Source organism: Prinia subflava, chromosome 1, assembly GCF_021018805.1.
Source record: "Prinia subflava isolate CZ2003 ecotype Zambia chromosome 1, Cam_Psub_1.2, whole genome shotgun sequence".
Taxonomy (NCBI): domain Eukaryota; kingdom Metazoa; phylum Chordata; class Aves; order Passeriformes; family Cisticolidae; genus Prinia; species Prinia subflava.
In genome coordinates, this window is record NC_086247.1 from 108,422,047 (window position 1) to 108,449,438 (window position 27,392).

The window sequence follows — 27,392 nt, forward strand, 5'->3', positions numbered from 1 at the left end:
CTGCTTTGTGTTTGCCCATCGCCCAGATCCCAAAGTGATTTCCTTTCCCAAACAGTCAAAGGAAAACTGTAGTGAAGTGTCTAAATTTAACACCAAAACTCTGGAGGAATTCCTAAATGTCTAGGTCCACTGCCTGCCACAGCATCAGTTCAAGTGAGGTCACCACTGAACTTAATGGTCAATATTTTTGGACTGGCAAGTAGACAGCAGTTCTGTCAGCTTAGGCTCTTATTTCATGTTGTTATCACCTTCGAGCATTGGTTTGCTGTCATATTGCTGAATGGATGCTGAATTATGGATTATAACAGAATTTCAGCTTCGTGAATTCCCTAATTTCTGAATTTAGAGGGAGGTTTGCATGATAAGACGGCAGAAAGAAAGCAACCCATGGCCTTGAAAAGCCTTATTACTCTAAAGTTGGTCTTTGGCTGGAGGGAAGAAAGAGAGGTAGGACTGAAATCACGACTTTGCAACCCATAGGTTTGCAGCTCTGGAAATAGCCAAACTTACCATTTGCCAAAACACAGACAGAAGGGGCAGTGAGAGAGCTCCTCTGGAAGGGAGGGTCTGTGGGCTGGTGGTTCCTGGTACCTCCAGTGCCTGAGCACACTGGGTTTGGCTGTGGTTCCTGCCACAGCCAGCTGGGTGGAGAAAATCAGAACGGGCCTGAGAATTCTTCTTAGCCCTCTGGAGGCATAAGCTAAGGGGCTGCAGCAACTATGATGATCTTTGTCTAAATAAAGGAAAATAAATCTCATCAACAAATGGTGTGACATGAAAACTCAGCCATGCCTGTGCTGCTCTTCTTACCCAGATCTTGAGATCAAGATAGCAACAGAGATGTTCACAGAGCTCGAGAGATAACCACAGCTTTATTAAAAAGTGTTCCAGTCAATGAAATGGAGGTTTAAACCATCACTGGGGAGTCATTAGCAGCATGTTTGAGATTCTAATGATGTTTTGCAGCAACAGCAAAAACATCTTTGTTCCTGGATAGCTAGAAATGGAGCTCCAAGAAAACAGCTAGAAATGCAGATCTAAGGAAACCCAAGGAACTGCAGTTTCTCTGTGGGGAGACCCATACCAAAGTGCCTGGCTGTGGCTGAGCACTATCACTCCAAGTCTGGGACTTCAACAGAGGAAAAGAAGCCTCTGTGAGCTACAGCTAACAGGAGCAGCCACATTTTGCCTTAGAAGGAAAAGCTGCCTTGCATGGGCAGGGAGTGCAATCAGGCAGGAGTGCAGTAGGAGACAAGAGGTTGGGGAGCAGTGAGAAATCACAGAGGCTGATGGCTGAAGAGATTCAGTACCAGTTGCAGATCTGCTCTTGCATTTTTCTCCAGCGTGTTAAAGGAACGGAGAGAACAAGGCTCTGGGATAAGGACTGGAGTGATCAGGTCTCAGCAGTCACAGCTTTGCTTCTTCCACTCTCTGGTGCCAGTGGCCACTTACCACAGGCAAAGAAAACCAGTGCCACAGCAGGGCTGAAGAACATCCTGCTGCTGAGGAGGGCAGTGGCATTTGCTGCAGTTCAAAAGAAAAGCTGGAGGCAGTCCTAGCAGAAGTGGGTAACCCTCAGGTAATTGCTGCTTACAAAGCAAATGCAGAAACACCCTACTGTCTATCCCAAATCAAGGTACCACATCCCTTGAAAAGAGACTTGCATACTCCAGTCTCATCCAGTCTCACAGGAGCCGTGAGCAAGCTCTGGCTCACACCAATTTGTCCTTAAAGCAGGCTGTGCTGAAGGAAGGCTTCATTTAAAGCCTGACTGCAGGTGGCACAGCCATGCTCCTCCTCACTGCCTCCACAGGGCAGAATAAGCTCCCCTCTTCTCCCAAAATGACACAATTACAGTGTTGAACTGTAGTTGCAAAATGTGGGCTGATGGGATTCCTGAGCTTGGTAAATCTGCCAGGTCCACTGACCTGCAGCCTAGCTCTCTTCTGCTTCAAGGGGAATGCTGCCCCTGTGAAACAGGTGAATTGCAGGTGCTGCTTTTTTAGGCAACATGAGTAGAAGCCTAGCAGGAGTTGCTAGACTCCTCATCTCTAGTACAAAGCTTTCAGCCTCTCGACACTCCCAGCAGAAGCAATTAATTTCTGGGACAAACAGAGAGCTATCCCACTCCACAGATGTTTCCTCTTAGTTCTACTGGACTCGAGTCAATGAAAACGTGGCAGTATCTGCACAGCAACACATGGAACTTTCCACCAGCCCAGATGGGAACAGGGGCATTCTCAGTTGAAGTATCTATTAAAATTCTGCTATTTTTGTTTGGAATAGAAGGGAGGGGTTAAAGGGAGCAAAGAAAATAGAAATTAGCCCTTAGCATGCCTGAGAACCACAGTCTCACAGATTTCTTGGCAGATACTGTATCAACTGGGAGAGCTGTAGGACCTTTTACCCCTGTCAGAGCTTTGTTTATCCATCTGGGACATGCGCTGGTAGCAGCAAACCTCCAGGGGCAGCTGAGACCAACTGGCAGCTCTGTAATACTTCTGGCTGGGCTCATAATTTACATCTCAGGGGTTGAAGCAGATCCCATCTGAACTGGGGTCACTCTCCACACCGCTGCTTTTCCATGCCAACAGAGAGGAAGCAGTGACACAGAAGGCACGGGACCCCTTGGGACCCCCAATTCACTCCGTGCCCGCACACCCAGCTACAGAAGACCCGGTGGAGGACACACACATGCACAGGGGAGGCACTGCAGGCACTGGCACCACGTTAATTTACAGTGTTGCTCTAAGGAAGCGCTTGGCAGCAAGTCTCTCTCTTGAGCACACAGCGTGGATCTCAGAAGGCTAAATATTTGCTATCCTTATTAAGAAATGGGGAGGGAGTGCACGTGTACGCCCCTCTACAGAGGCGTCAGTTCGCACACTCGAAACACACTGATGTTTCTTTTCCCACCACCACCTCCAGCTCTCATAAAAGTATATTTAAAATTAAAAGGATCTGGAGAGAAGAAAAGAAGCATCTGAATTGATGTAGCTTGCCAAACGCTTGGAGATCCTTCAGCTGGAAGGCTGAGTAGAATTACACTGTTCATGTTACAAAATTCACCCCGAGTGTAACTTGGGGCAGCGTTTTGGTCTCCAACCACAAATCTGCAATAAAACATTCAGAGAATGGCTGAGGTTCAAGACTTGCAGTCTCATTTACATTAACCCTTTTCTAAAACATTGAACAATATGTGATCAAAAAACCTGCCTGTGATAAGTCTAAGATACTTTAAAGGTTTTTTCTCCCTTTAGATTTCTTTCTTTCTATGTTTTTACAAGCAGCTTTGCATGGCAAAGAGTGGATCACAGCTACTGGAAAGCTGATGTCAGGTTAGCATTTGCCTCACACAGAATAACTCTGCTGAAGTGATAAAAGACAGTATGTACACTCATTGTCACTTCTTGGCTCTACTACTGTGTAGCACCATTACAACCTACCTGAATCATTACTTAAGGTACTGAAAAAATCCCAACCCTTCAAAATATAAAGCTTGGGCAAATTTTGGGAGACAACTTTTATTTTAACAATCTGCCTGCTTGTTACATTGCCTGTTACAGCAGTGGCTACACATACCTGAAATACACAGTGCTGTTGCAGTCACCTTGAATAACTAAGTGTATGAGCTCCAGCAAAAGAACTGCAGAGATTTGGGGACCTTAAGCACTCCATATATTTTCATGTGATCGTGATTATTAGTTTGAGCTGTAATATGTTCTGTCCTCTATCTACCATTCTCCTTCAGCAAAAGCCATCCTTCCCTTTTCCCCAAGTCAAGAGAATATTCTTAATCCAATAGTATAAAATTGAAACAGAAAATTCAGAAAATATTACTTGAGTACGAGCTAAATAACTCCTGGATTATTGTAGTAACTTCTGCGACAAAGTTTGTTCAAAACAATCCTTAACATCTGCAGATAAAATATCAGCTTCTTAAAAATCAGCTTCTTCCTTTGACTCTTTCCATCTGTTGTCTCTTCCTATTGTGCCAAATAAACACCTCTTACTCTTTGCTAGGCCATCCAGTTGATCCCAAGGAGGGAATCCAGTGCTTTCAACACCTGGTGATGTAACTTGCATCCATGCCTTGTCTGTAATCCTCTGCTTTTCCCTGTGAAGGATCATTATTGACAGCCACTATGCTTTTCCATCTGAATTGTCAAACTCTTCAAGATCAACTTAGTTTCCCGTTTACCTTGGCCACGTCCCTTCTCCTTAGCCACACTGAGATGTTTTGGCTGGGTTACTATTGCACCTGCTGGCAAAAGGGATAGGTGGAGCTCCAGGGAGCAAGGAAATCATAGCATATCCTGAGTTGGAAGGAACTCACTGGGATCATCAAAGCCCAACTCCTGGCCCTGTGTAGGACACCAAGAGTCACATCATGTGCCTGAGATTATTGTCCAAACAGTTCCTGAGCTCTGTTGGGCTTGGTGCTGTGACCACTTCCTGGGAGAGTCTGTTCCAGTGCCCAACCACCCTCTGGGTGAGGAATGTTTTCCTGATATGCAAGCTAAACCTTCCCTGACACAGCTTCAGGCTGTTCCCTTGAGTCCTGTCCCTGGTCACCACAGAAAATAGTTCAGTGCCTGCTCCCCTGCTTCCCCTTGTGAGGTAGTGTAGACAAATCTTGGTTTAAAATACAAATTGGGAACTTGGGACCATGTTGTATTTATAGTAAAATATAACCACATTTTATTCAAAGAATAGCAAGGTAATTTGAAGGAAGAATTACACCTAGTGCTGCTCTCATTTGTGCTGCACTGAAGACAACCCCATATGTATTCTAGAACACAACAGCTGGTTTACAGAAGTGAAACACATGCAAACAGAATTAAGTGGAAAGTACACCAGTCACTCTGGAAAACAGACTCAAGCACTTCCCAGACAACAGCATCAACTAGGTGCCAGCAGTTACCAGTATGGAAAGCACCTCAAATTTCCTTATTTGCAAATGCAAATAATGTAGCTTTCTTTATGCTTAGTAACATTCTGAAAGGCTCTTAGCCAGGAGGATGACTCTACTGGAACAAAAAAAACCCAACTTTTTCTTTATATACAAACTGACAAGATTGCAAGATCAATTAAAAATAGTTTTGAACATTTAATAAAAACTCATCCTAGAAATCCAACTTTTGGTCGTGAAGTTCCCAAACTCTCTTCTTCATCCAAAATCTTCTGAAGCGCTATGTGAAGTGACTTGCCTACTCTTTGTCCTGTCTGCAAAGCAAAGAAAGCAAAACAAACCTGAGACATATGCTTATTTACAGGAAGACAACTCTTACGGAACACTTCCTTTTGACAAATAGTTTCCCTCTGATGATTCATATACACCAGCTGGTACCATAAAATATGCTTTTAATTTAGAAAAATAATGGTGGTGAAAGTTTCATTTTAACTTGATTAAGTTTTGGAAAAATGTACACACAAAGGCAGTGCTCTCATTCATCAGAGAAGCATTCCACAATCATTAATACCAGATCTGCACATTGCTGGATCACCCAGGAATACAAATTAAATTCACATCAGGCACAAGCACACATTCAAATTAGCCAGCACACAGAGCATGCAGCAATATTCTAGCTGCCAGAGGACAAGAGACATCTGACCAGCAAAGCAGCGTACTGATAGAAAGCTCAGTAGACTCTTTTGAATGTGCTCAGAATCAGTAGAGTGAATTTAGACCAGCTGAACACCCTGTCCTGTGGCCAGAGAAGCCCAAAATGCACACTGGCTGCACCACCAAATCACTCTGTGAGCAGATCCTTCACAAGATGTGTAATTCTGTCCTGTCCAAGGACCTTAAAGGAGTGAACAGAATGTTTTCTTTACAGAAATAAAATCTAGCAGTGAAAACCCAACAGGATTAGCTCCAGTGCTGACCTCTACTTGTCCCACATGCCCAAGTATACTGTGCAAGCTACAGGGCTGGGAAACATTGGCCAGCAGTGACAGATCTTAAGGCAGTGGTGCCCACTGGAGCTTTCCCAGGGTCTCTCTAAATGACCTGAAATACTGACTGCAAACAGAAGTAAAGAGCCCACCCATCCCTAAAGAGCTAAAGGCAAATTATATTAAAATGAGTTTATTGGATCCTGATCTATGCAGTGAAGCCTAGGCCTCTCATACAGCTGACACGAAACTGTTTAACCTCCTGGTGACAATTACTGAAACCATGCACAAACCTGAAAACAAGCTACGTTTTTAATTGAAGAGCCAGGTGCTAGAATATAGCCAATGGTACCAAAGGAAATTTGGGAAGATCTTTGATGCAGCAGGGCAGCTGTCAATCCTAGACACCATGAGTCATGCTACATAAATAGGGGGGCACAGGAACAAGAACTGTTACAGCTCTGCACTAGGACAAAGATCACTGCAAGCAGTCCAGAGTGAAGAGGGCAGATACACTTCCTTCTCCTCAAATGTAGGACAACATCACTCACCCCGGGTCAAAGTGAGTGGGAACTGTGCAGAACTTTGGCATTGACCCAACACTGTTGCCATCTTATTCCTGCTTGCCTCTCTAGTGGGTCAGATCATAAACTCATTAAAAAAAGCACCTAATGCTGGCAGCTTTCCAAAGCTTTCCCATGAAACTCCCTTCCTAAGAGATATGTCCTAGAATGCCTGTTCTCTACCAGTGAGGAAAAACTGAATATCCTCTGACCTGCGGCCAAATAATTTGGGAATAGATGTGTCAGACATAGGTTACTCAGCTCCTCCACTGGGCATTCCCAGGCCCTTTTGTTTTTCTTGATATCCTAATCAGGATGTTGAGTTTAAGGCAGGACCAAACAGATAATCTCTGACCTTACAGAAAACATCTTGGGTTTTTTTTGATTTATCAGCTTTATCTCTCACTCCTGCAGAGGAATTAGAGATAACACCTCTCTACCCAGGTAAGGGGGATAAAAGGCATGTTTGAATGCAAATAAAAAGCCCACTGGTACCACTGGGACTAGCACTCTGGACTGACATCATGACGCTATCAAGTGCCATATACTCAGTAATTCCCACTTGAGACTGACTGTTGTCAAACTTGGCTCCAACTTCAGCATTCCTCACGAGAGCCATGCAGAAATTAGCTCTGTGTCTTGAGGACACAGAGCCAGCTTGAAGTATCTAAATTTCATTTTGACTTTCAAGTTCCAAACCCATTTCTGTCTCATGCTCAAGGCCAAACTCAGGCATGAGAATTTACACTGGACAACAGATTTAAGAAGAGCCTGAAGAAGGGTTTAAAATGGATCTTATATGAATGTGGACAATATCCAGATACTAGTATTTTTATGAAGTAGGGACAGATTGTAAACCCAATAAAGAAGCAAAGAAAAACAATACAAAAGTGAGAACAGTAAGCTTATCATAAAATAAATGAGTTGTGCTAGAACACCATGCACCACCAGTTCCAAACACCATTTCTACTCTTATAGGGCCTTCACCATTTTGTAAGTTTTGCTCTTTCAGTCTTTAAAAGAGACAATAAAAGAGGGAATATGTTCTTTAAAAATACTCTTAAAGTTTCCCAGCTTAAGCTTTACTGTCTTACAGCTGTATAGTACTTGCCTGAAACAAATGTGAGCACCATACATTTCAGGCATCTAGAAGTTTTAGACAGTATCCACTCATGTTAGAATCTGTTTCAAAGAAACTGCCTTCACAGAGTGACCTTCACAGAGTCCTTTGTGCACCAAATCAAAGCACCAAGGTCTCTGCTCTAAAATCCCTTACTGAAGCTTTCTGTAAACCCAAGCTCCAGTTCATCCAGTATCATCCAAGACAGTCAACTGCTCAACTCTCCTTACCTCCATCATTTCAAAAATACTCTCAGGATCCAGGCTACCTTTCCCCACCTTCTTCATGGAAGTGATGGCACCTTTACTGGTCACTGAAATAAGCAGGCTTGCCAAAGAACAGGCTTCTTCCTGAAGGGTAGCATCCACCACGTGCCTATATCCAATCTGCAAGTTAGAGACAAAACAGTGCATTAGTTTGCAGTTCTCAAAGCTCCCTCATTGAGAAATCAAACTGTGAGTGGTGGTTTTGTTACCTATCTACAGCCTCCCATCCTAAAATCATGTAAGCTTTGGAAACAGTCAGAGACTGACTTGATAGAACAGAATTTAAACAGCCTCTGACCCCAAATTATGGTACATAAACAACAGAGCTAAGCCATGTCACTATTTCATACTATTTTCCTTTCTACCATACCTTCATGTGTATGAAACTCCACATTCACCTTTCCCTGCAACTCTAAATATAGACTTTGCTCCCCTCTACCTGATAATTACACATCCCAAGACTCAGGTGAGCCCCCATTTCAGCAATGGCCCCTCTACTACTGATCAATTTGCTTAAAAGCAGACTTTCAGGTACCTAAGCCAATCACTAACACTTGCAATGGAAAATGCAGTACCCATAAAATCAGCTGTGTTAGCGGTGTTAGCTGTGTGCTATATACGGAAGACAAAACACTGCCTGAATGGAAAGGGATGGTATTGCACCCATGAAAACAGAGTTCTGTCCTCAGCAACAAATTCTCAGCGTGTAACTCCAGGCAGATCACACAGCTTCCACTCCTGAACACAGTGACCTCTTGTTTGAATATATTGACATATCTGCTGCTCTGGATCTTAAGGAATGAGCAGATAAAAAATAGCAAATCCTCTGCATGCAAGAAGATGCATTTTAAGAATGCATCAAATAGAAACCTACAAGTCAGAGGTGCAAAAAAACCCCGTTATTAAGTAAAAGTTCTTAATTAGGAGGCCAAAGACAAACAAATATATAAATAGTGGACACTGACCATTTCTGTTACTCTAATTTTATGTCTAGGGAAAAAATAAATGGCAGGTGAAATTAACAGAAAGTGGAGCCTCTAGGCAGAAAGTTGGGAATTTGTCAGGCTTACTTTGCTTAGTGTGACAATACAGGGCACCTCATCTACGTCGAGTCGAATACAATCATAAGGATCATCTGACAGCTCAATCTCTTTGGTGCCTTCTTCATCCTCCAGAACACGCACTTTGGGTATTCTGTGGAAACAAAAGGTGCAGAGTCATTGCCAGAACATGTAACAAATACAGCTGTTATACAGCCATAACTCTAGGAAGTTCCTGTTCCTCTAAATGAGTCAAAATGGTTAGAAGAACAGTACAGAATGTGATCAAAGTATTAACAACTCATTCCCTGAGACTACAAAGAAAACACTGTAAGTGGGAAGATATTTAGGATTAGATAATCATATTTACATCATTCAAACAGTTAAAATTTGGGCTGTTTTTTACACTATTATATGGGAAGAAATTAATTTGGAATGTGCACAAATCAGTTCTGAACAGTTCTTTGTATGTACAGGAATGCCACAGATGTACAGGAGACAAATTACCAAGATTGAATTGTTTTGTTCTGTGGTTCCCAACCATGCAGACAACAGTAAAGTTGTCAGGATTACATCAGTTGCATTGCTTAGCAAAGGTGTGACATCAGTTGCAAGTACAAGTAGTAAAGCTGTTCAGGAAAGAATAGCACCAATTAAAGAGATCTGGGGTGAAGAGAAAAGGTGGCATTAGCAAAATCCTTTCTCTAGCCAGATGAGAAGATTGGCAAGATACTCTACTGTTCTAAGGACAGATATACAAGCAATACATAACATAGCAGGACGAAGCAGTGATGAAAACCCAGGCAGAAATTCAAGAAATGCTTTCTTCTCAGTTGTGAATGATGAGCTCTCTCACAAACGAGCTAGACAGGCTCCTTATCAGTTGTACATACATTGTATTTGTCATAGGCATCTAATGGAAGTTTTATGGGATGATTTAGGGCAGTTTCCTTAGCATAATGCATAAAGTGATTTAAAACAATTTAGTAGAAGATGTATCTCAAGCTGCCAAGAATGTCAGCATCTTATACACCCTCATTTATCCAGGTGCCTGCTAGGATGGAGTACTGACTGAGACTTGGCATTACTGGCCAGTAAAAGACACACAGAGTTCACTGACACCACTCTCTCTTTCACACTTTTGCACTTGAAAACAAAATATTTGAAGATGTCCCAAGACAGCTAACTTCAGTAACCACAATCTAGTTTTATGTTAGTGATTTTACAGTAGCACTGTGTTTTATAACTAGACTCTGGAGGTTACATTCTTTTACGCCCTCCATAACAAATCTCTTCTTTCAAAGGAGGAGGAGATAGAGACTGATTCAATGAATATTTGCTCCCATCAACACAAAGTGATTTTGATTGATCCTTGGAAGAGTATTTTAATTATTTGTGGCTAAAAGTCATAGTGGCAAGTACAACAGCTAACCCTGCTCCAGTGACAACAAATTCCCTACAGGCACACTGGCCTGAGCCAACCCAAAACTAAGATTTGGAGTAAGCAGAGTAATTGTGATGTGCACTTTTTCTGGAAATGAAACTCCAAATGTTTTCCAACTCCTTAGAAATGCATCCAAGCCTATTTTCAAATCTAAAACATTCCACTAAAAGTTGATGGAATAAAGTCACAAGGTGACTGACCCTCAAGCTACACAGGACAATGGACAAAGTGGACAGCAGCCTAGTCATGCAAGAGGTGTACATGCCACGTGCCAGAGTAGTGTTTAAAAAACAAAGCAAGATTTTAAGAAAATATGTGATATTAAGCTGCTTTTAACTCTAACCTGAAAGAGCTTTGAAACCAGAGCAGAGTTCGGTCTGCAAGAAAAAGTTGCCAGAAATAATACCTGAAAAATGCCTGCAAGGAGCTTTTTTTGCCAAGAACAGATGAGAGAGGTGTAAATTAGAAAAACTGCAAAGGCAAACAGACAGAAGCATCACAGTTGCATAAAAAGGGGGTATATGGACACAAAAACTGCAAAGTGAACGTAGCACAAAACTTTTCCAGAACATTGTAGATTTCCTCTCCCAGCTTGTGAAGATTTATCTTAAGAAACAGCTGTACATGCTTACTTTGCAACTTTTATTTTTCTATTTTGATTCCTGCAACTAATCAGGGCAGAGATGTGTACAGCACGACTCAGTCATGTAACAAACAGTGCTCTTTTCTGTGTGTGCAGGTCCAGATTTCACAAATGCAAAAGCAGTCCCACACGTCCAAGCAGGCATCAGTTCTGCTTCTACCACGCTGTGCAGCAAAAACCTCGGTATCTGCAAGGCTGTTGTGTTATAAACTTCGTTGTTTTTGTAACTTGCCTATTTTCTGCAGCCTCAGTTGCAGGCAGGCACATTCCACAGGACCAAGTTTAATGTCCTAACCCAGTACCTAACTGCACACTTTACAATATCTACTTCCACCATTAATAAATCCATCCTTAAACATCTGGGAGACAGGGGTAAGAAGAAAGTCTGGTATCTGCTGTCTTGTGCACATGATCTTGATTGTAGTTTTTAGAACTTGATGAAGAGTACAAAACTGCGAGGAGTAAATATTCCCCCTAAACCAGTTCAATTGTCATTGTTCCATGCCTGAAGGGGAGAGAACAAGTCAGGTCAGGCATCCAAAGGATTTAAATCTTGTAAGCCTTGTGCAAAATTCCTGAAGTGGTGATGTTGGATTTCCTTAGCTCTAAAGCAACATGTGTCCACAGATATTACAAAAAAATGCTTAGAGCAAGATTTTAAATTGAAGCTGAAGTTTTCAAATGCCTATCAGAATATCTAAAATTTTGTCGCTTCAAAGAAACAACAGCAGCTTTAGCTCCCTGCTCTTTGTTCCAATGCTCTAGTCAAGGCTGGCAAAGATCTGAAAACACTTAGAACAAAAATCTGGTTGTAAATAAAGTAGGAAAAGCAAGTAAGAGGCAAAGAGTGACACATGTTGAACACACTTCAGAAACTTAATCTCAAGCAATCTTCAAGCTGACATCTTGCCTTGTTTGGAGAATAATATTATATGGAGAACAGGCAGCTACTTTTAAACAATCTTGTGTCAATCCAAAGAAAACCCAGTAGCTGCAATGGGAAAGGGAGAGGAATAGTGAATGAGGACAACAGGTTTTCACTTTGAATTTCACCTCTTCACTTTCCCAGCCTGTGTGAGATGAGCTGTTACTACCATTCCCTGGTCAAATCAATAAGATAGGGTTTTCACAGGTAAAAAAATCAACAGGCTGTGTCATACTGTGCCAAATTTTGAAATGATAGTCAACTTCAACAAGACTCGCGATGTTTGCCCACATTTAAAGATTATATAAAGGACACAGTTGTCAGAGGAATAAAAATAAGTTAGAAACATTAAAATAATTAAACCCTCCGCCATGTTGTCTACATTCCCACAGCAACAGATTTTCTTTTATTCACTTATTTAATTCATTACTTTTTATATGATAATCTCTCTTTATTCTGGTTCAAGTAAGAAAAAAGACCTAGTTATCTTATAAATAAAGTATGAGCTGTGGATCTGCAAAACAACTCACATGGTAGTAACTGTTTTAACTATAAGACTTTTGCATCCTGGCAACTCACACACAGAAATACAGGCATTTCTTATTTTTACTGTACTGCCAACTCCTTTGTGAGCCATTACATTTCTAAAAGTATTTCTTAATGTCATAAAAACAATCTGCTGTTAAAAGTTACTGCTGAGAACTTGATTAACATGAGAAACTTCTCAGCAAAAGATACAACTTCTAGTCTCAGATGGATTCTCCCCTTATCCCTTTTAAAGTGTTTATAACCTGATATACTGCCTGTCTTCAAAAGCGTATTTTCCTCTTCTTTTTGCACGTACTTTTCCCTTTTCCAGACCTAATACTGTGCTTTGATTCCCGGTAAATAAGCCAGAACTACACTAGTGACTTTAGCAGATCTCTAATTTAATGCTGAAGACCAGTTTGAGATCCACTTTTAAAACATTTATGCTTGTAGGAGTCTAGGTTTTGCACCTCTACCAGCTATTTTTGCCATGTAAGTTTTTTAGCAAAGCTATTCACTAGGTTGTTTTTCTCAAGGGTACAACAAAACTCTGTAGTCCCTTCCACCTACAGATAAAGAAGATAAAAAACAACAGAAAAAATAGAAGTGAATCTTATTAAAAACATACACAGAAAACTTGCATTCTACTAGATTTTGCTTTTCCATTCTTTGAATTTAAGTGCATGGGGCAAAGTTCTTTTAAACACACACAGTTTCCCCCTCCCTCCAATCTCTCACTATCACATTTTCCTCTTGGTTTTAAAAAGAATTCCAGGCTGACAGTTAATGAGAACAAAATCAAAAGTGGAAAATCACAGCGAGTTACAAATCAGTAACTGACAGAGGGCTTCTTATTCAGGAACATCACATATCAGTAAATACTTATTTCAAACACACAAGGCATCAACTTATTTCAAATTCATATTTGAATACTCAAATTTATATTTGAAATTTCAAACACACAAGGCCTCCAAATACTTGCCAAAACCCCACATGGTGAAGACTTTTTTCTGGATCTGGCTACAACAAAAGTTATATTGTGAGCGTGATTGTGCATAACAGGCATTATGACACTTGATCATTAGAAACTGAATTAAAATAACATTAGTTCAAGTTACTTGCATGCAAATGACTGCCTTGTATCTCAATGCAAGCTGTCTTGGGTATTTCTTATTTAAATAATTAGGCATTAAAAATGCTTTGCTCACAGAGAGTACTTCTCTTCCACTTCCCATGCCACTTCCACCCACAAGAAATGAGATCTGTGCTTTACCTTGTGTTAAAGAGAGCTGCCTTCACTGCAATAGAGATAGCATCGAAGATGTTCCCACCACATTCCAATAACTGGGGAGGAAAAGAAGAATATCTTTAAAAGAAAAGCAGGCTAGGGCCTTTAAATGAAGCCTTTATTTTATTTAAACCTACTTGAAAAGGAAGAAAATTAATTACCAGAAGAGGTTTTTAAAAAACAAAGTTGTCTTTAAAGCCTATCTATGAAAAGAAACAGATAGGAAATGAAGATTTCAGCTAACTGTATTATACATGCAAAATAGAAGAGTTAATGCACTTCATAATAAAATTAATGATAAAATTTAATAATAGAAGCTGAAATGAAACCACCACTGTTCTTAATCTTCTTGTGCTAAAGTTCTGAACTAGACTATGACCAGAATACCCTTTATAAACTCATCTCATTAATTCTTTAGTGTTTCATTAAGCCAATCAATTTTCTATATTTCATTTCAAAGAGGAGCCTTTTTTAAAATATCAGCTGGACAAAACCAACTGGGAAAATTGCTTTCACAGAAGAAACACACACTGTCACTGAGAACATGGTATGGAAAACTAGTTATATAAGGTGTAGTTATGAAGGCACATCATGATTTATTCTCTTTATGTGAAAGAGTCATCCTCAGGTTCGTCTTGTAGCCGAAAGTGATCTAAGGAGAGCCTGATGTCAAAGTCTATTTCAAATGAGTGTTATCAACAAGTGAAGTGCGTGGAGGGAGCCTAGCTCAGCTTCTTCCCTTGAAGATTGCGAGAACAGCCAAAGGGAAAAGCAGCACAGCACACAAGATAAAATCAGAGGGCTCCCCAAACCACTAATACCTTCTGCAGGCTGCCCGACAAGTCAGAGATGTGTCTGCCCATAGCCTACTGTCACTTCTCTGACAAGCTCAGCCCTCAGCTGTCAGTACTAGTTCCTGAGAACACACACACAGCAGGCATTTGGAGCTACTTCAGCAAGAACATAGGGATGCTTCTCCATGACATCAATCTATGCTGTATGATGACAGCAAAACACGTTCTGCAATCCCAATTGCATTGATTGTTCTTCAAAATTAATTTAAAAATGAGATAAACTCCTGCACAGGGAGCAAATCATAAATGAGATAGTCTGTAGAGACAGTTACTTTTTATGAAGACAGACTGAATAGTGTAAAAAGAATGACAAAAATTTGGGATAGAAAGCTAAATACAAAGGTGATCAGATTATTTCTTTGCAAGCAGCTGCTGGATACAGAGAGGTTAACTTGCCCCTTTCAGTCGTTATTGGATTTTACTCGATAACACAATAAGCCCCACAATATCTTTGTTATTAAAACACAATAATGGGATGTGCCTGCACTGTTGCTAGATTTGTGTTCAGGCTGCTGTTCAAAAGCCTTATCTGTACTACAGTGGCTCCTAGAGGCAAGGAACACTGCCTGCAGAGCATGGTGCACAATTCCCCCTCAAAGAAATGAACACTTTTCTCAGCTGAAGCACCTTGTACTGAAATCTCCCCCATTTATTTAGTTATTTTTAGGACTAAGGAAGTCTGCACAACTGTGAGTTATGGGAAGCAGAGTGATCTTCTCTGCTTTTAATTTACTGATATGCAAGTGAAAAAGTTACGGGAAAGAAAAGATAACACATTGTAGACCTCATCTTATTCAGAGCAGCTTTTCCTCCAAAAGTAGAGATTCCTAACTTCTTTTTAATCAGAATGGGGGTGGGGGACAGGGAGAAACAGAAATCATGAGGAAGTCCTGGAAGGTGCTCAGTAATGAACTGCAAAAATGTCAAGAGAACCTGATGCACCCTGTCCTAACACACAATCTACTGTGACTGGGTAGGGAATGATAAGAGATTGCACATTGATTGTCCTTGCTCAGCCCAGCAGGGTGCTGGGGACAAGACTATACATATATATCAAAACCCACTCAAAAATGCCTAAAAGCTTATTTCTGACATCAATGGCTTGCTTAGAAAAGGAAAGAAATTGAGGGAAACACAGAGAGGGTGAGAACAAGCCTTTGTAGTACTCCACAATAAGCTACTATTTGGAAGTGGAATACCTTCCATTATTAAGAAAGAATGCATATAATCTGAAAGGTATATATTCTTGACACATGTATCTCAGTCCATCTGTAAGTCTGCATTTTTGTGGTGTGCATGGCTGAAGCTGTTTTTTCCCAGTCTGGCTGTACAGAATTATAGCACGTCCCAGCACACTGATCACTCAAAGATATTTGAGTATGTTTTTAATTGATAAAGCTGCATGACTGCAAAACACACTCTTTTGAAGTTGCATATGTCAAATTTTGCTTACACACAGGAGCTGAATACAGATGTTTCAATCAAAGTGCACATGGTTAAATTGCATAGTAATGGGGTATTTCCAGGCTCATAACATTCCTTCTGGAACTCTGTCTTTCGGAATGAGAGACATCCAGACAAGTACCTTCACACCTGACCAGCATTTCCAGACTTATGACAGATCTAAGGTTTATTTTCCCTATGCAACATAAACAGCAATGTAAACAATTTCCAAGAATTTGGAAGGAAAGTATCACCCAAAGGACTCTCTATGAGTGTTGTTTTTATACTCAGAATCTCTCTCCCTCAAATGAGAATGAGTTGCTCCTTGTATTAGACCAGGTGTCACCTTTATACTACATCCTATAAAAAGCAGAGTTCTATAGGAATGATTCAGAAACAGCAGCTTGAGGAAAATCTGTAGGTGTCAAGCACCTACATTAGGTACACACTATCACATGTAATATACATGTCTACTAGAAAGGAAATATTACAAATATGTCAAAAATGTGAAAATACAGAGGCCTGAGGTGGTGAAAAAGGTGGGAGTGGAACAGAGTGAGAGAGAAATGTTAACAGTATCTTATTCTAACTGTACCAATAGCTCTTCAGTGGCTCACACACAAAATCCCTGCAGAATATAACATTAAAAAGACTCATCAAGTTTAGAGTCATAATTATGAATCTGCAAGAGATTCTTTATTGGCACTGTAAAAAGAGCTAAATGTAAAATTCCTCATGTAACACAGGCCCTGATGTTCATAATTCTGATGAAAACATGGAGGCTGCTTTTCTCTGTAAGTGTGGACAATCAATAAATCTGTCCAGGAAGAATCAGGAAGAACCAGCTATATCTCAAACAAAAGCTCAACAGAGCAGTGTGTTTATATATAGATATGTACATATATATACACAGAAGCAGACAGCTTTATGAAAGTCTTTGTTTATGCAGCGCCTATGCAATGTTAAGCAGCATGTTGCTTAAATAAGCACAGCATTTAATATTCTGTACCTCTGCTTGTAATTACCTAGTAACTAAAGGCCCCAGTGTGATTTCTCAGAACTAACACTTCACTCTCCATTAAACCATGCCAAGCTGCAATAAGCCAGTGACTGGAGCTGTTAAAGCACTCAGCAGAGGTACATATTCCATCATTTTGTAGCTGGACTGTCGTACCACATCTACTATAATTAGGCTAATGCTACTGCATTTTAAATACCTAGTGAACCAATTTTCACATTTATTTAGGTCTTAGTCTAAATGTTCCTGTTTTGTTCAACAAAGCCCTGCACTTAATTTTCTGGCCATACAGCTTAACATTTTGCGCATTATTTCACAGATCCTAATGGATTGCTATAAGATCCCTTAACATATTTTCACTTCCAAATTTGACAAAAACAATGTTCAGGAGATTCTGACTTGCAGGCTTCTGTTGAAATTCCCATGACAGAGTGCTTCAAATGCAGCCCATTTTGGAAATTGAGCTGTTGGGTGCATCAGATTTGTAAAAAAAAAAAAAAAAAAAAAAAAAAAAAATTATATATCATATAAAATATATAATATAAATATATATAATATAAATATATATAAAATTTTATATATATAATATAAAATTCAGTTTTTATTACTGCCATGAGAACAAATATTCAGTTTATCTTCTACATTTAATACACGTATACAACTTTCATCAAAAACCACCTAGGCCACACTTAGCTTTTGCCAAAGAAGTTTTTATTTTACTTCAGTGAATTAGTAGTGATAAGAGTACAAAGAACCAGACAGATGGACAGTTCTGTTAGGGCTAACATACACCCATGAGAACTTACATTCACTTGAACAATATATTCACTGTTACACCTAGCTTGAAAGAGAAGTTTACCCTTCTTTAGTGGAAGTTTCCTTGTCAGTGTAAGATCACTGATTTTTATCTGAGACAGATTCAGAGTATTCAATGTTTTATTAGTTCTGCAGTGGAACAGCAGCATCAAGAAGAATAGAAAAAGAGATAGCTGAAATTAGTGATTAACTACTGTAAGTAGATTCACAAGAAAACTGCCATCCATGCTGTGATACATTATATCACATTATGAGAAGCTTTTTTTTTAATAAGAAGATACAGAAGGTTATGCTAAGTCAATGTCTGCCTTAGAAACATTTTGCTGAATCTTAGTTTTCATTTCTGTACTTACCAATACATCCACATAGAGAACCCAGCAGTGCTCTTTGGGATTAATACACAGGGATTTCAAGTCTACACTGTTCTCACAGCTGAATACTCTGTACAGTGTATTTGCTATATCAGTGCCAAGTTCTTCTCCTCCCCGGCCTTCCAACTCAGGAGAATTTGAAGAACTAGATAAAGAACGAAAAGAATACTTTTACTTCTGAAGCAGCTAATACCCAAAGAATATTTCTTAAATATAAAGCATTAAAAGTATCTAAGGATTTATTTGTACAAGAATAGCATCCTATCTGAAAAGAAATTATTTCCATTTTGCATAAGAGAAGGTTTTGATGCAGATAACATACTGACATTTTGTTACAAACACTAATACCAACTAAATTCAACTACTATCTCCAGTTCCCCACTTATAATCAAAGTAAAATTTGGTAATTTCTCTCAGAGATTATTTCTTAAGCACTGTCACTTTCTATCACTTCAACTCTTAAAAAAAAAAAAGTGGGACATTTGTACTAAGCTCACAACAGCTTCCAAGACAGCCTAGTAAGAGCTGAATGTTAAATTATTAAGAGAGTGGCTAAGAAGTGAAAGATATGATGATATGCCAAGTAGAATACTAATTTCTTATAAGTAATGTGACTGCCTGACCTTAATTGGTAATTTTTTTTCTGAGTGTATTGTCTGCTATCAAGACCCTTCAAGAAAGCATGTCATTACTCTCCATAGCTTATGGAGAACAGCAACTAAACAACATCTTTTCCTGAAGAGATCTGACAAAGTGTGGGGTCTTCACTTCCCTGATTCCAATGTAACAAAGTATTTATGAGCAGTCATGCAAGAAAGTCCTTCCATGCTGTGGTCTGGTACACAGGTACAAAACTCCTAAAAATAAATGAAAACAAGCCTACAAAAACAAACAAACAAACAAAACCACAACAAAAAAAGCACCACCCAATAAAAAACCCCAAACAAAACCCAAACCAAACTAACCAAACAAAAACCATCCCAAACCAAACAAAAAATGCCTTGCCTCCAAAGAACAATAAAATAGAGCAGAAATGTCCAGAGATGCATATACAGGAAAATAATGAGTAAAGATTCCAAACCCAGCCCCTGGTTTATAAAGAGGGCAAGAATATTCTCAAGCAGTGGACCTGTAGCAGCTTTGTCAATCTTGTTTTAAAATAAACCAGTCAGACCTCCACCAAATTAATTTCTCATTGGAGAACATATCAAAGGAAGTCATTACACAGAAATAGTTGTGATCTGTTCAAAATCTGTAAATGGCCACACCTCTGTATTCTCCTGGTGGGGCACCTTGCAAGGCAAATTTCTCATGAATATTCTGTGTCTATGTGATGATACAAAACCTTAGCACAACAGGAATACAAAAATACAGCAGAAAATTAAGTTTTGGAACATAACCCCTTCACCTTAAACAATCAAACTCAAACAACTAAAGAGTCACATTATCAAGGTGTGACTTAAACCATCAAGTATCTGTGCCAACAATACTGCAGAATCTATAACTTCACACATTCATTATCTACTATTATCCTTATCTCACAGTAATTCTCCCAACTTGTTTTGCAGAGTTGATGAAAACTCAGAATGCCAGGAAGAACTACTGGATTTTATAAAAGTTATTTGCTGTTACTAGAAATAGACAGCACTGCACATGCTTAAAAATACAAAGAAACATTACTGCCAATTAAGCACTGATCTGCACTTCCAAACAGTATTTGCCACATGAATAAGCATTGCAAGTGTGACACACAATATCATTCAGGGTTATTACACACCAATTTTATAAGATGGGATCTCATCTAAGTATAACTCAGTGCCGAGTCAGGTCTTCAGGCTGTATTAAACAAGTACTTATCCATGGAAGCAGCTTTTATGCAAGTTAACAAGATCATTCTGTTTAAGCCCTTCTGTTTAAGCCATGTTTGTGCAAACATTATGATCCCTATGGCATGCTGCAAGAATTATGCAAACTTCAATCTATGCCACATGATTATTTCTGAACACAAAGTTTTATCACATGTTGTGTTTTTTGATTACAAATGGATGCTTTCTTTGACTGTGAATAGAAAGAACCTAGGACTCAATTGGGATATCACTGTACATTTCACTGTAATTTAATTCCATTATTATTTTAACACTTTATTTCCTTGCAATCAAAATGAAACAAAGAAGTAAGGTTAACAGGATATTATTGTAACGGTTTGGTAAATACTGCCACCTAATGCCTACAGACTATTGCAGTAACTTATACCAGGCATAATTTAGAAAGGGTGTGTCTTAACACACTAGAAAATGATAAAAAACTCAGTTTATGGAGCACAGAAAGAACTCAGTAGTGGTACAGAATTTCTACGCCCAAGCAGCATGTAACTATCAAAATCATTTCAGTGTCACACTGCCTAACGATCTAAGATTCCTCCTAAAGCATAATGATGCTTCTACCACAGATCTCTACTGAATTTCAGAACTCTTCCTGTTGCCAGTCAAAATTTTTATGTTGCAACAGTTAAACATTTCCCACCTATTGCTCAGGCCATTAATATACTGTAATCTACAGATGGCCTTATCTGGACAGATATATTCCTTGCTTCCCTAATTCCACAAACAAAATCTGATGCATTCAAGGAATTCAGATGTCTGCTTTTCTTATAGTTTCTATTTCTTAAGGTTTGAAAGCAATAAATCAGACCAGCCACAAAACTCAAATGTGAGAAAAGCAGACATAGCAGTCTTTCAATATCAAGGGTCAGGATGAATGCCTTCCCCAGTGATGACAGGCAGAAAGAACACTACACAAGACATAGACTTGTTTTATGATAATTAATTTCTAGGATCACAAATCAGTGCCCCAAAAATCATCCCTTCCAAAAACCATCTCTTCCAGAGACTTGCATTAAAGTCTGTCTCAACATGTGTGTGCTCCTCAGATTTCAGGTAAAGGGCTCAGTAAAGAATAAAGAGAAATAGAAGTCTGCAGCAGAGAATTATACACATAATCCAGCAAATTATTATTTTCATCAGTAAAACAAACCATGTAAGTTTTGGGAAATAAGCATTTTAAGACAGTAATTACTGCAGTCTGAGTTTTTATTATTAGCTTCAACACTATAAAAGCCAAATAGAACACACAGGAACTTCACCAGAAGGTTCAGGGTATTGAATTATGCTCAGTTACTACCACCCAGTGGCAGTCTGGAAAAGCATCAGGGTACTGACAGCAGCTCATCCCCCTTGACAGAGAACAAGCTGCCCCCACTTCACTTTCTGTCTTTTGTGTCTTTCTGGAAGCTAAAGGACACCCTTCCCCATGCCACAAGTGTGTGACAAGTGACTACACTCCTCTAAAGGTCAGGCCTTGGATTGTGTTGTCACAGAAATTAAAGATTACCTATTTCCTGAACTGACTAGATCCAACTCCCACAATATTGATGCACATCTCCCTCCCATCCCATGATGAAGAGATTAACAGAAAACACAACCTAACACAAATCTAATGAGTTGAAGTTTTTCTAATACCAGTTTAAATACACAGGAAGTGTCACGAAATTGCCACATGTCCACAGACCACTTTTTTTTGGGAAGGAAATGTCCCTGCTGTCAGTGGACTTTCTTCATATAGAGACAACCAGAAACAAAACGCCCAAAACAATAAACATGTATCATTTAAGACACTTCATACATAAGTTCTAACAGCAGGACCACACTCAAGACCATCTTCCCATCTGCTATTTTTTGAACAGCCTAAGTTTCCAAAGTTAACTAAAACACACTGATGTACAGAGGCAGTCTTAAACAAGGCTCCATGATGTGACATATCAATGTTAAGGCAGACATAGACAATTAAGTCAGAAAGATTATCAGATATACACTTAGTAGCTCTCATACCTTAGCTTTAACAATTGTATATTGTTTTAATGTCAGAGTAGCAACATTTTTTGTTTGTTTGTTGTAAAAATGAAAAGATGTCACATGCAAAGCAGCTGACATGACAGTGCCAAGGCTTTTATGAGAGGTCCCCAAAGCACTTTAAATCATAAAGAACAGTTCTGGGTAAGTCTGCAAGACATGGATACTGTAGTCTCGGGCTGCAGACAATCTAGGCTGAGATGTCACTGTGCTATCTCAGAGCAACCTGAAAACAAAAGTTCTCAGTTTCCTTCTAGCTTCTTCCATAATTCAAACACTATGAAGACTGTAAGGATAAACAACAGTCCATTTGTAGGAAAATGCAAGAAATCTGACTAAAAACAAAGACCCTTTTAGTTAATGAAAGATGTATTCACTGATAAATATGTTACTAAAAATTCTAATTAGTTCTTGCATCTGAAGTTTAAACTGGGTTTTTTCTTTTTTTATAAAAAAACCGTTTTGTACTAAACACACTTCAAACTTTTTCCACTGCTTTCATACACAAAGTAAGCAAACCTTTAAGTATAGTTACATACAGTCTGTATTGATCAATTTTTTACTTCCAATTTACTTTTTTTGAAAGAGATTTTCTCTATTTTGTCATGGTAAAAACAACAGCTGGCATTTTAGTTATGAAGTCCAGTTCCAAGCCTGTGTACTTGAACCATTACTTTTTTCCAGCTGCACTGATGCTATGCAGTTTGGGATTGTTTTATCTAACATGTTTTCAATCTTTAACTCCTGCTGATTTGCTTCATTTGGGTTTGCAGCACCAGCAGAAAATTTCTCACCATTCACTGCTTCTGAAACTGTAAAATAACTTGTTTCTTATTACTCAAACCCCTAGACGAGGTAAGTGGAATGAAGGCATAAATTTCTGAAGAATGGCAAGACCTGACTAGGTATTTATTCCAAATATTAGAGCTATTTCATTCTTTTCTAGTATACTAACCAGTCAACAAAAAATTCCAGGTAACCTTCATCTGGTTTCTCCAACTTCGGTGTCCCCATTTCAGCTTTTATGCCTACCAAGATATCAGTTTCTCCCTATTAAAACAAAAACACATGACACAACTTGAATTATAATTACAGAATTATTTGTTTAATTTAAATGTCTACGGTAAGCTGACATTTCTACCTTTCAGTTATCAGATCATTCTATCAGAGTGAACTTAAAATAACTTTTTTTAAAGAACAAAAGGCTTTAGAAGAACAATATTAAGTGAAAGAAAATTCTTCAAATAATTACCATGCATATTACCTTTCTCTAGGTTAAAAAGACTCTCCTAATATCCATTAGGATATTCTGTCATTTTGGTTCTGTAAAAGGCTCTTTCTGCAGCTCATTCTTCATAATGGTGCACAGCCTACTTATCTTCCTCACAGTCAACACATCAGAAGTAGTTTTGCTTCATTTCAAAAGAATAGAAATCTTTGGCCCCCACCCAGGAACTAGGCACAGCAGCAACTTCTGTTTTCAAGATTAAATGTTAGATTAGTTCAGACTGAAGACTGTCCAGGCATTTTACAGTAAATCCAGCTCAGGCCAGCCTGAACTAATTCTACATCCTGCCATTATTTCCATATCCCATGGTTTCAGTTACTGCTATACACACACGTTATTACACACCCACCCCCATCTACAAACAGCATCAGCATAACTGATCACATGAACAGCAATTTCATCAGCAAGGTACCCAATCCCTAAGAAATTTACCTACCAGCTTTACTCTTGCAGATCCACTCGTGTTTGATACAACATCTGTTTCTACTTCTGCACATCTGTAGTCTTCACAGCCTCGACCATCAACACGAAGGTCTTCCTAAGCATGACAATCAATATATTGCACTTAAAGGAATTGGAAATGAAAAGTAAAAACAAAACAAACAAACGACAAAAAACCCACCTCGTCACAACCCAAAAACTCTGTAACTTTAAACTTTCCTTCTCCTATACCAAATGCAGCAGTAAATAGGATATAAAAGCAATAGCTTGTAGTTTCAGCATGGAATACAAAAGAACCAACTGTACTTTTTCATTTATATCTCATTTATGTAGAGCCTGCAACAAGCAATCTGCAGGCAGACATGAATTGCACCAAGTTCCTCTAATTCCCAAAAGACAGCTTCAGATTTCAAATCTGTAAAGGTCATGGCTTTAAATGCTACTTTACCAAACACAGCCCAGCTCTTTCCTCTGTCATAGGCAAGTTCTGTACTTATACATCAGTAATTAGGATCCCAGCACACAAAAATAATAGACCAGCCCTCCAAATGCTTTCATCCATTTGTATTCCACAAACGGGTATTATGCATCCTCTGATATTACACAGCTCGTTCCCATCAAACCAGGTTGTTTTTCAGTGAATTTCACTAAGAATACAGTTCTTTTGTCTTTGGGGCATCTCCTCAGACACCCTCCACTGTTCCTTCTTTGTCTGCTCATGTTTCCTCGCTAAGCTACAGGCTAGAACTCAATCCAAAGGCAGTAACTTGAGGAAGAGCCAGGGAAGAGCAGTGAAAGGGGAGCAGATGGGGACAGAAGAAGGATATCAAGTTCTTCGAGAGCACCCAAAGGAGCGCAATGAAGATGGTGAAGGCCCTTGAGGGGAAGTCGTTTGAGGAGATGCTGAGGTCACTTAGTTTGCTCAGCCTGGAAGAGACTGAGAGGAGACCTCACTACAGTGACACCTTCTCATGAGAGGAAGAGGGGCAGGCACTGATCTCTTCTCTGTGGTGCTCAGTGACAGGACCCGAGGGAATGGCCTGAAGTTGTGTCAGGGGAGGCTTAGGCTGGACATCGGGAAAAGATTTTGACCCAGAGGGTGGCTGGGCACTGGAACAGGCTCCCCAGGGAAGTTGTCACAGCACCAAGCCCGACAGAGCTCAGGAAGCATTTAGACAATGCTCTCAAGCACATGGTGTGATTTTTGGGGTGCCCTGCGCGGGGCCAGGAGTTGGACTTCGATGATCCTTGTGGGGTCCTTCCAACTCAGCATATTGTGTGATTCTGTGAAACCAAATCCACGTCCCGCTCTCAGCCTGCTTCCCGTTCCGATGCTCGGTGTGCTCTGATGATCACTGCTCCAGAGGTTCGCCACAGACACAGCGGAGGAGACAGCCTCCCTCCTCCCCAGCCCAACTCGCCCCCTGCCGCCCGGCGCCCGGCCCCGGTACCTGGACGCCGTGCACGATGTAGAGCTTCTCCGCCTCGCTCAGCACCACGGACGCCATTCCCGCCGCCCGCCGCCCGCACCTGCGCACTGCCCGCTTCCTCCCTGCCGTCCTGCCTGCCTTCCGCCCGCCCGCCCACCGCGGGGAAGCTGCCGGCTCTCCAGAGCCGGTGTCAAGGCTGCCCAGCCGGCAGCGGCACCGACACCGGCACGGGCACGGGCACCTCACAGCGGGGGCTCCCCTTGCCTGATGGCAAAGCGGGGGGTGCAGCCGGAAAGCCGCAGAAGTCTTTGACGTGGAGAAGGCGCAGCGCCCTGGGTACCCACTGAGCACCCCGCATCCCGGGAAACGTCCCGTCCAAGAAGCTTACTGACCCTCGCGGTAAAACCAAAGCTCCCGCTTTCTGCCAAAAGCTCCTGCAGGCGGCTGTGGGAATATCCTGATCTCAGAGATGGATCGCGTAGTCAGAGACCTCTGCGTCTGCTCCTTTTCCTTGGGGAGTTTTTAACCTCAGAAAGGTCCAGGCGAGGTGTGGTGCGCGGGGAAGGCTGGTGCGGGAGCAGGGAAGAAACCAAATGCTTTCCTTAGGAGGTTCTGCTGGTCCTGTGCCAGATATCGCTGGGAAAGTGGCGTGGGAAATGTGATTAAAAACTCGCAGTATGTATTAAAACAATAATTAAGAATTGGGGGTTTTTTTGACAGTCTTAATTGAAAGTTTCATAACAGTCATTAATGTAACTTTGCACGCCTTTTTGCACAGCTGTGTATAATTTTCAGCGTATTTTAAAAGATGCTATCTTGACTTCACTCTGATGCTTGCTTGGCTAAAAATGATCCATGGCTCCCAAGGATTACACAGCACACTGCCGGAGTTTATCCAGCTTTCCACGACTCCTTGTTCAATCAAATGTACAAAGCATTCCTGGCTGTGCCTACTTGAGCACGTGGCATGATGCAGTGAGAGCATGCTTCAAAAGCAATGGATGGTTTTGGAAGCTTTAGCCTTATCTGGTCCCATATGTAGGCTGCTTATCAATTAGCAGTCAGGGCAGAGCCAATGCATTTCTGGGACTTTTCCCGCGGCTTGCCTGCATCTAAAAGGAGCCACATTTCTGCACACTAGGGTTGTTGTGTGGGGATTGCTTACTGCTTCGTGGTGGGGAGAGCCAGCAGTGGTGCCTGGCAGAGTTGCGAGCTTGGGTAGCTTGTCCTCCCCACTCACCCTAGGGGGGTGAGCAGGACCAGGTCTCCTTGATGGCCCAGGGGAGTGCCAAAGGCAGTGCCCATGCTTGAAAGGGCCCTGGTTTGTATGTTCTCTCTAAAATAGCATCTACCAGTGCTGCTGTCCAGCCAGACTGACCCATCATCTGACTTGCAGTGTGATACTTGTGTCCTCACATTGCACAGTGTGAAACAAACAAGAAGTGAGAAAAAAAATCAGAAACTCCGTGAAAATGTGAGTTCTTGATCTGAAACAATGTTCATGTAGATGCACCCTATGATTTCCACTGAGAGCACAGGGAGATGAAATTCTGCCCCTCATCTTAGTTCCTGACTCTCATGGCTCGGCCCACAGCAGACAACAGTTATAATTGCCAGGAAAGAGTGACTTGTTAATTTTTTTCCCACTTCTGCCATCCCAGCTTGGAATCTACTTAATGTTAGTCAAATTCTTGCATAGTCCAGAGGTGCAGGCAGCAAATCTTGTTCACATGCAAACAGCAGTTTTTCAAAGATGGGAGGAGCCCAGGTTTGGCTCGGTTTTTCTTCAGGGAGGGCAGAAGGCAACCTCCTGCCCTAAGGAGCACATCTGAGGACATTCAAATTCCAGCACAAGGAAGTAGTGACGCTTATCCATACAAAAAAGGATACCACATGTTTCTTGGGTTTGTTGGGGGTTTTATGTTGGTTGTTGTGGGGGTTTTTTGTTTTTGTGCTTTTTTGTTGTTGTTTTTGGTTTGTGTTTTTTTGGTGGTTTTGGTTTGGTTTGGTTTTGGTTTTTTTTAACAAAGGCAAAGCAATATCTTTAACTTCATTGTGGTAAATAAATGAGGTGTTGGCTCTTGTCGTGGTTTGACACTGGCCAAACA

General features: G+C 40.5%; 2 protein-coding genes across 3 annotated transcripts in view; one reads left to right on the forward strand and one right to left on the reverse strand.

Annotated features, from left to right (window-relative positions):
- Positions 1–5,086: 5,086 nt before the first annotated feature.
- Positions 5,087–25,588, reverse strand: EXOSC7 (exosome component 7). The gene is made up of 8 exons (XM_063407070.1): positions 25,306–25,588; positions 23,850–23,951; positions 23,081–23,175; positions 18,200–18,362; positions 13,701–13,771; positions 8,918–9,041; positions 7,812–7,967; positions 5,087–5,226 (listed from the first exon to the last, which is right to left on the reverse strand). Exons 1-8 carry the CDS (start codon positions 25,360–25,362, stop codon positions 5,122–5,124), a joined length of 873 nt encoding a protein of 290 aa, XP_063263140.1. The 5' UTR covers positions 25,363–25,588; the 3' UTR covers positions 5,087–5,121.
- The window catches only part of ZDHHC3 (zinc finger DHHC-type palmitoyltransferase 3), a 37,986-nt gene continuing 36,119 nt past the window's right edge, over positions 25,526–27,392 (forward strand). The window contains exon 1 of one of the 2 annotated variants that reach the window (XM_063407034.1): positions 25,526–25,683. The gene's annotated coding sequence lies outside the window, so the exon portion shown is untranslated. The remainder of the gene's footprint in view (positions 25,684–27,392) is intronic. The other variant, XM_063407061.1, reaches the window with a different exon arrangement.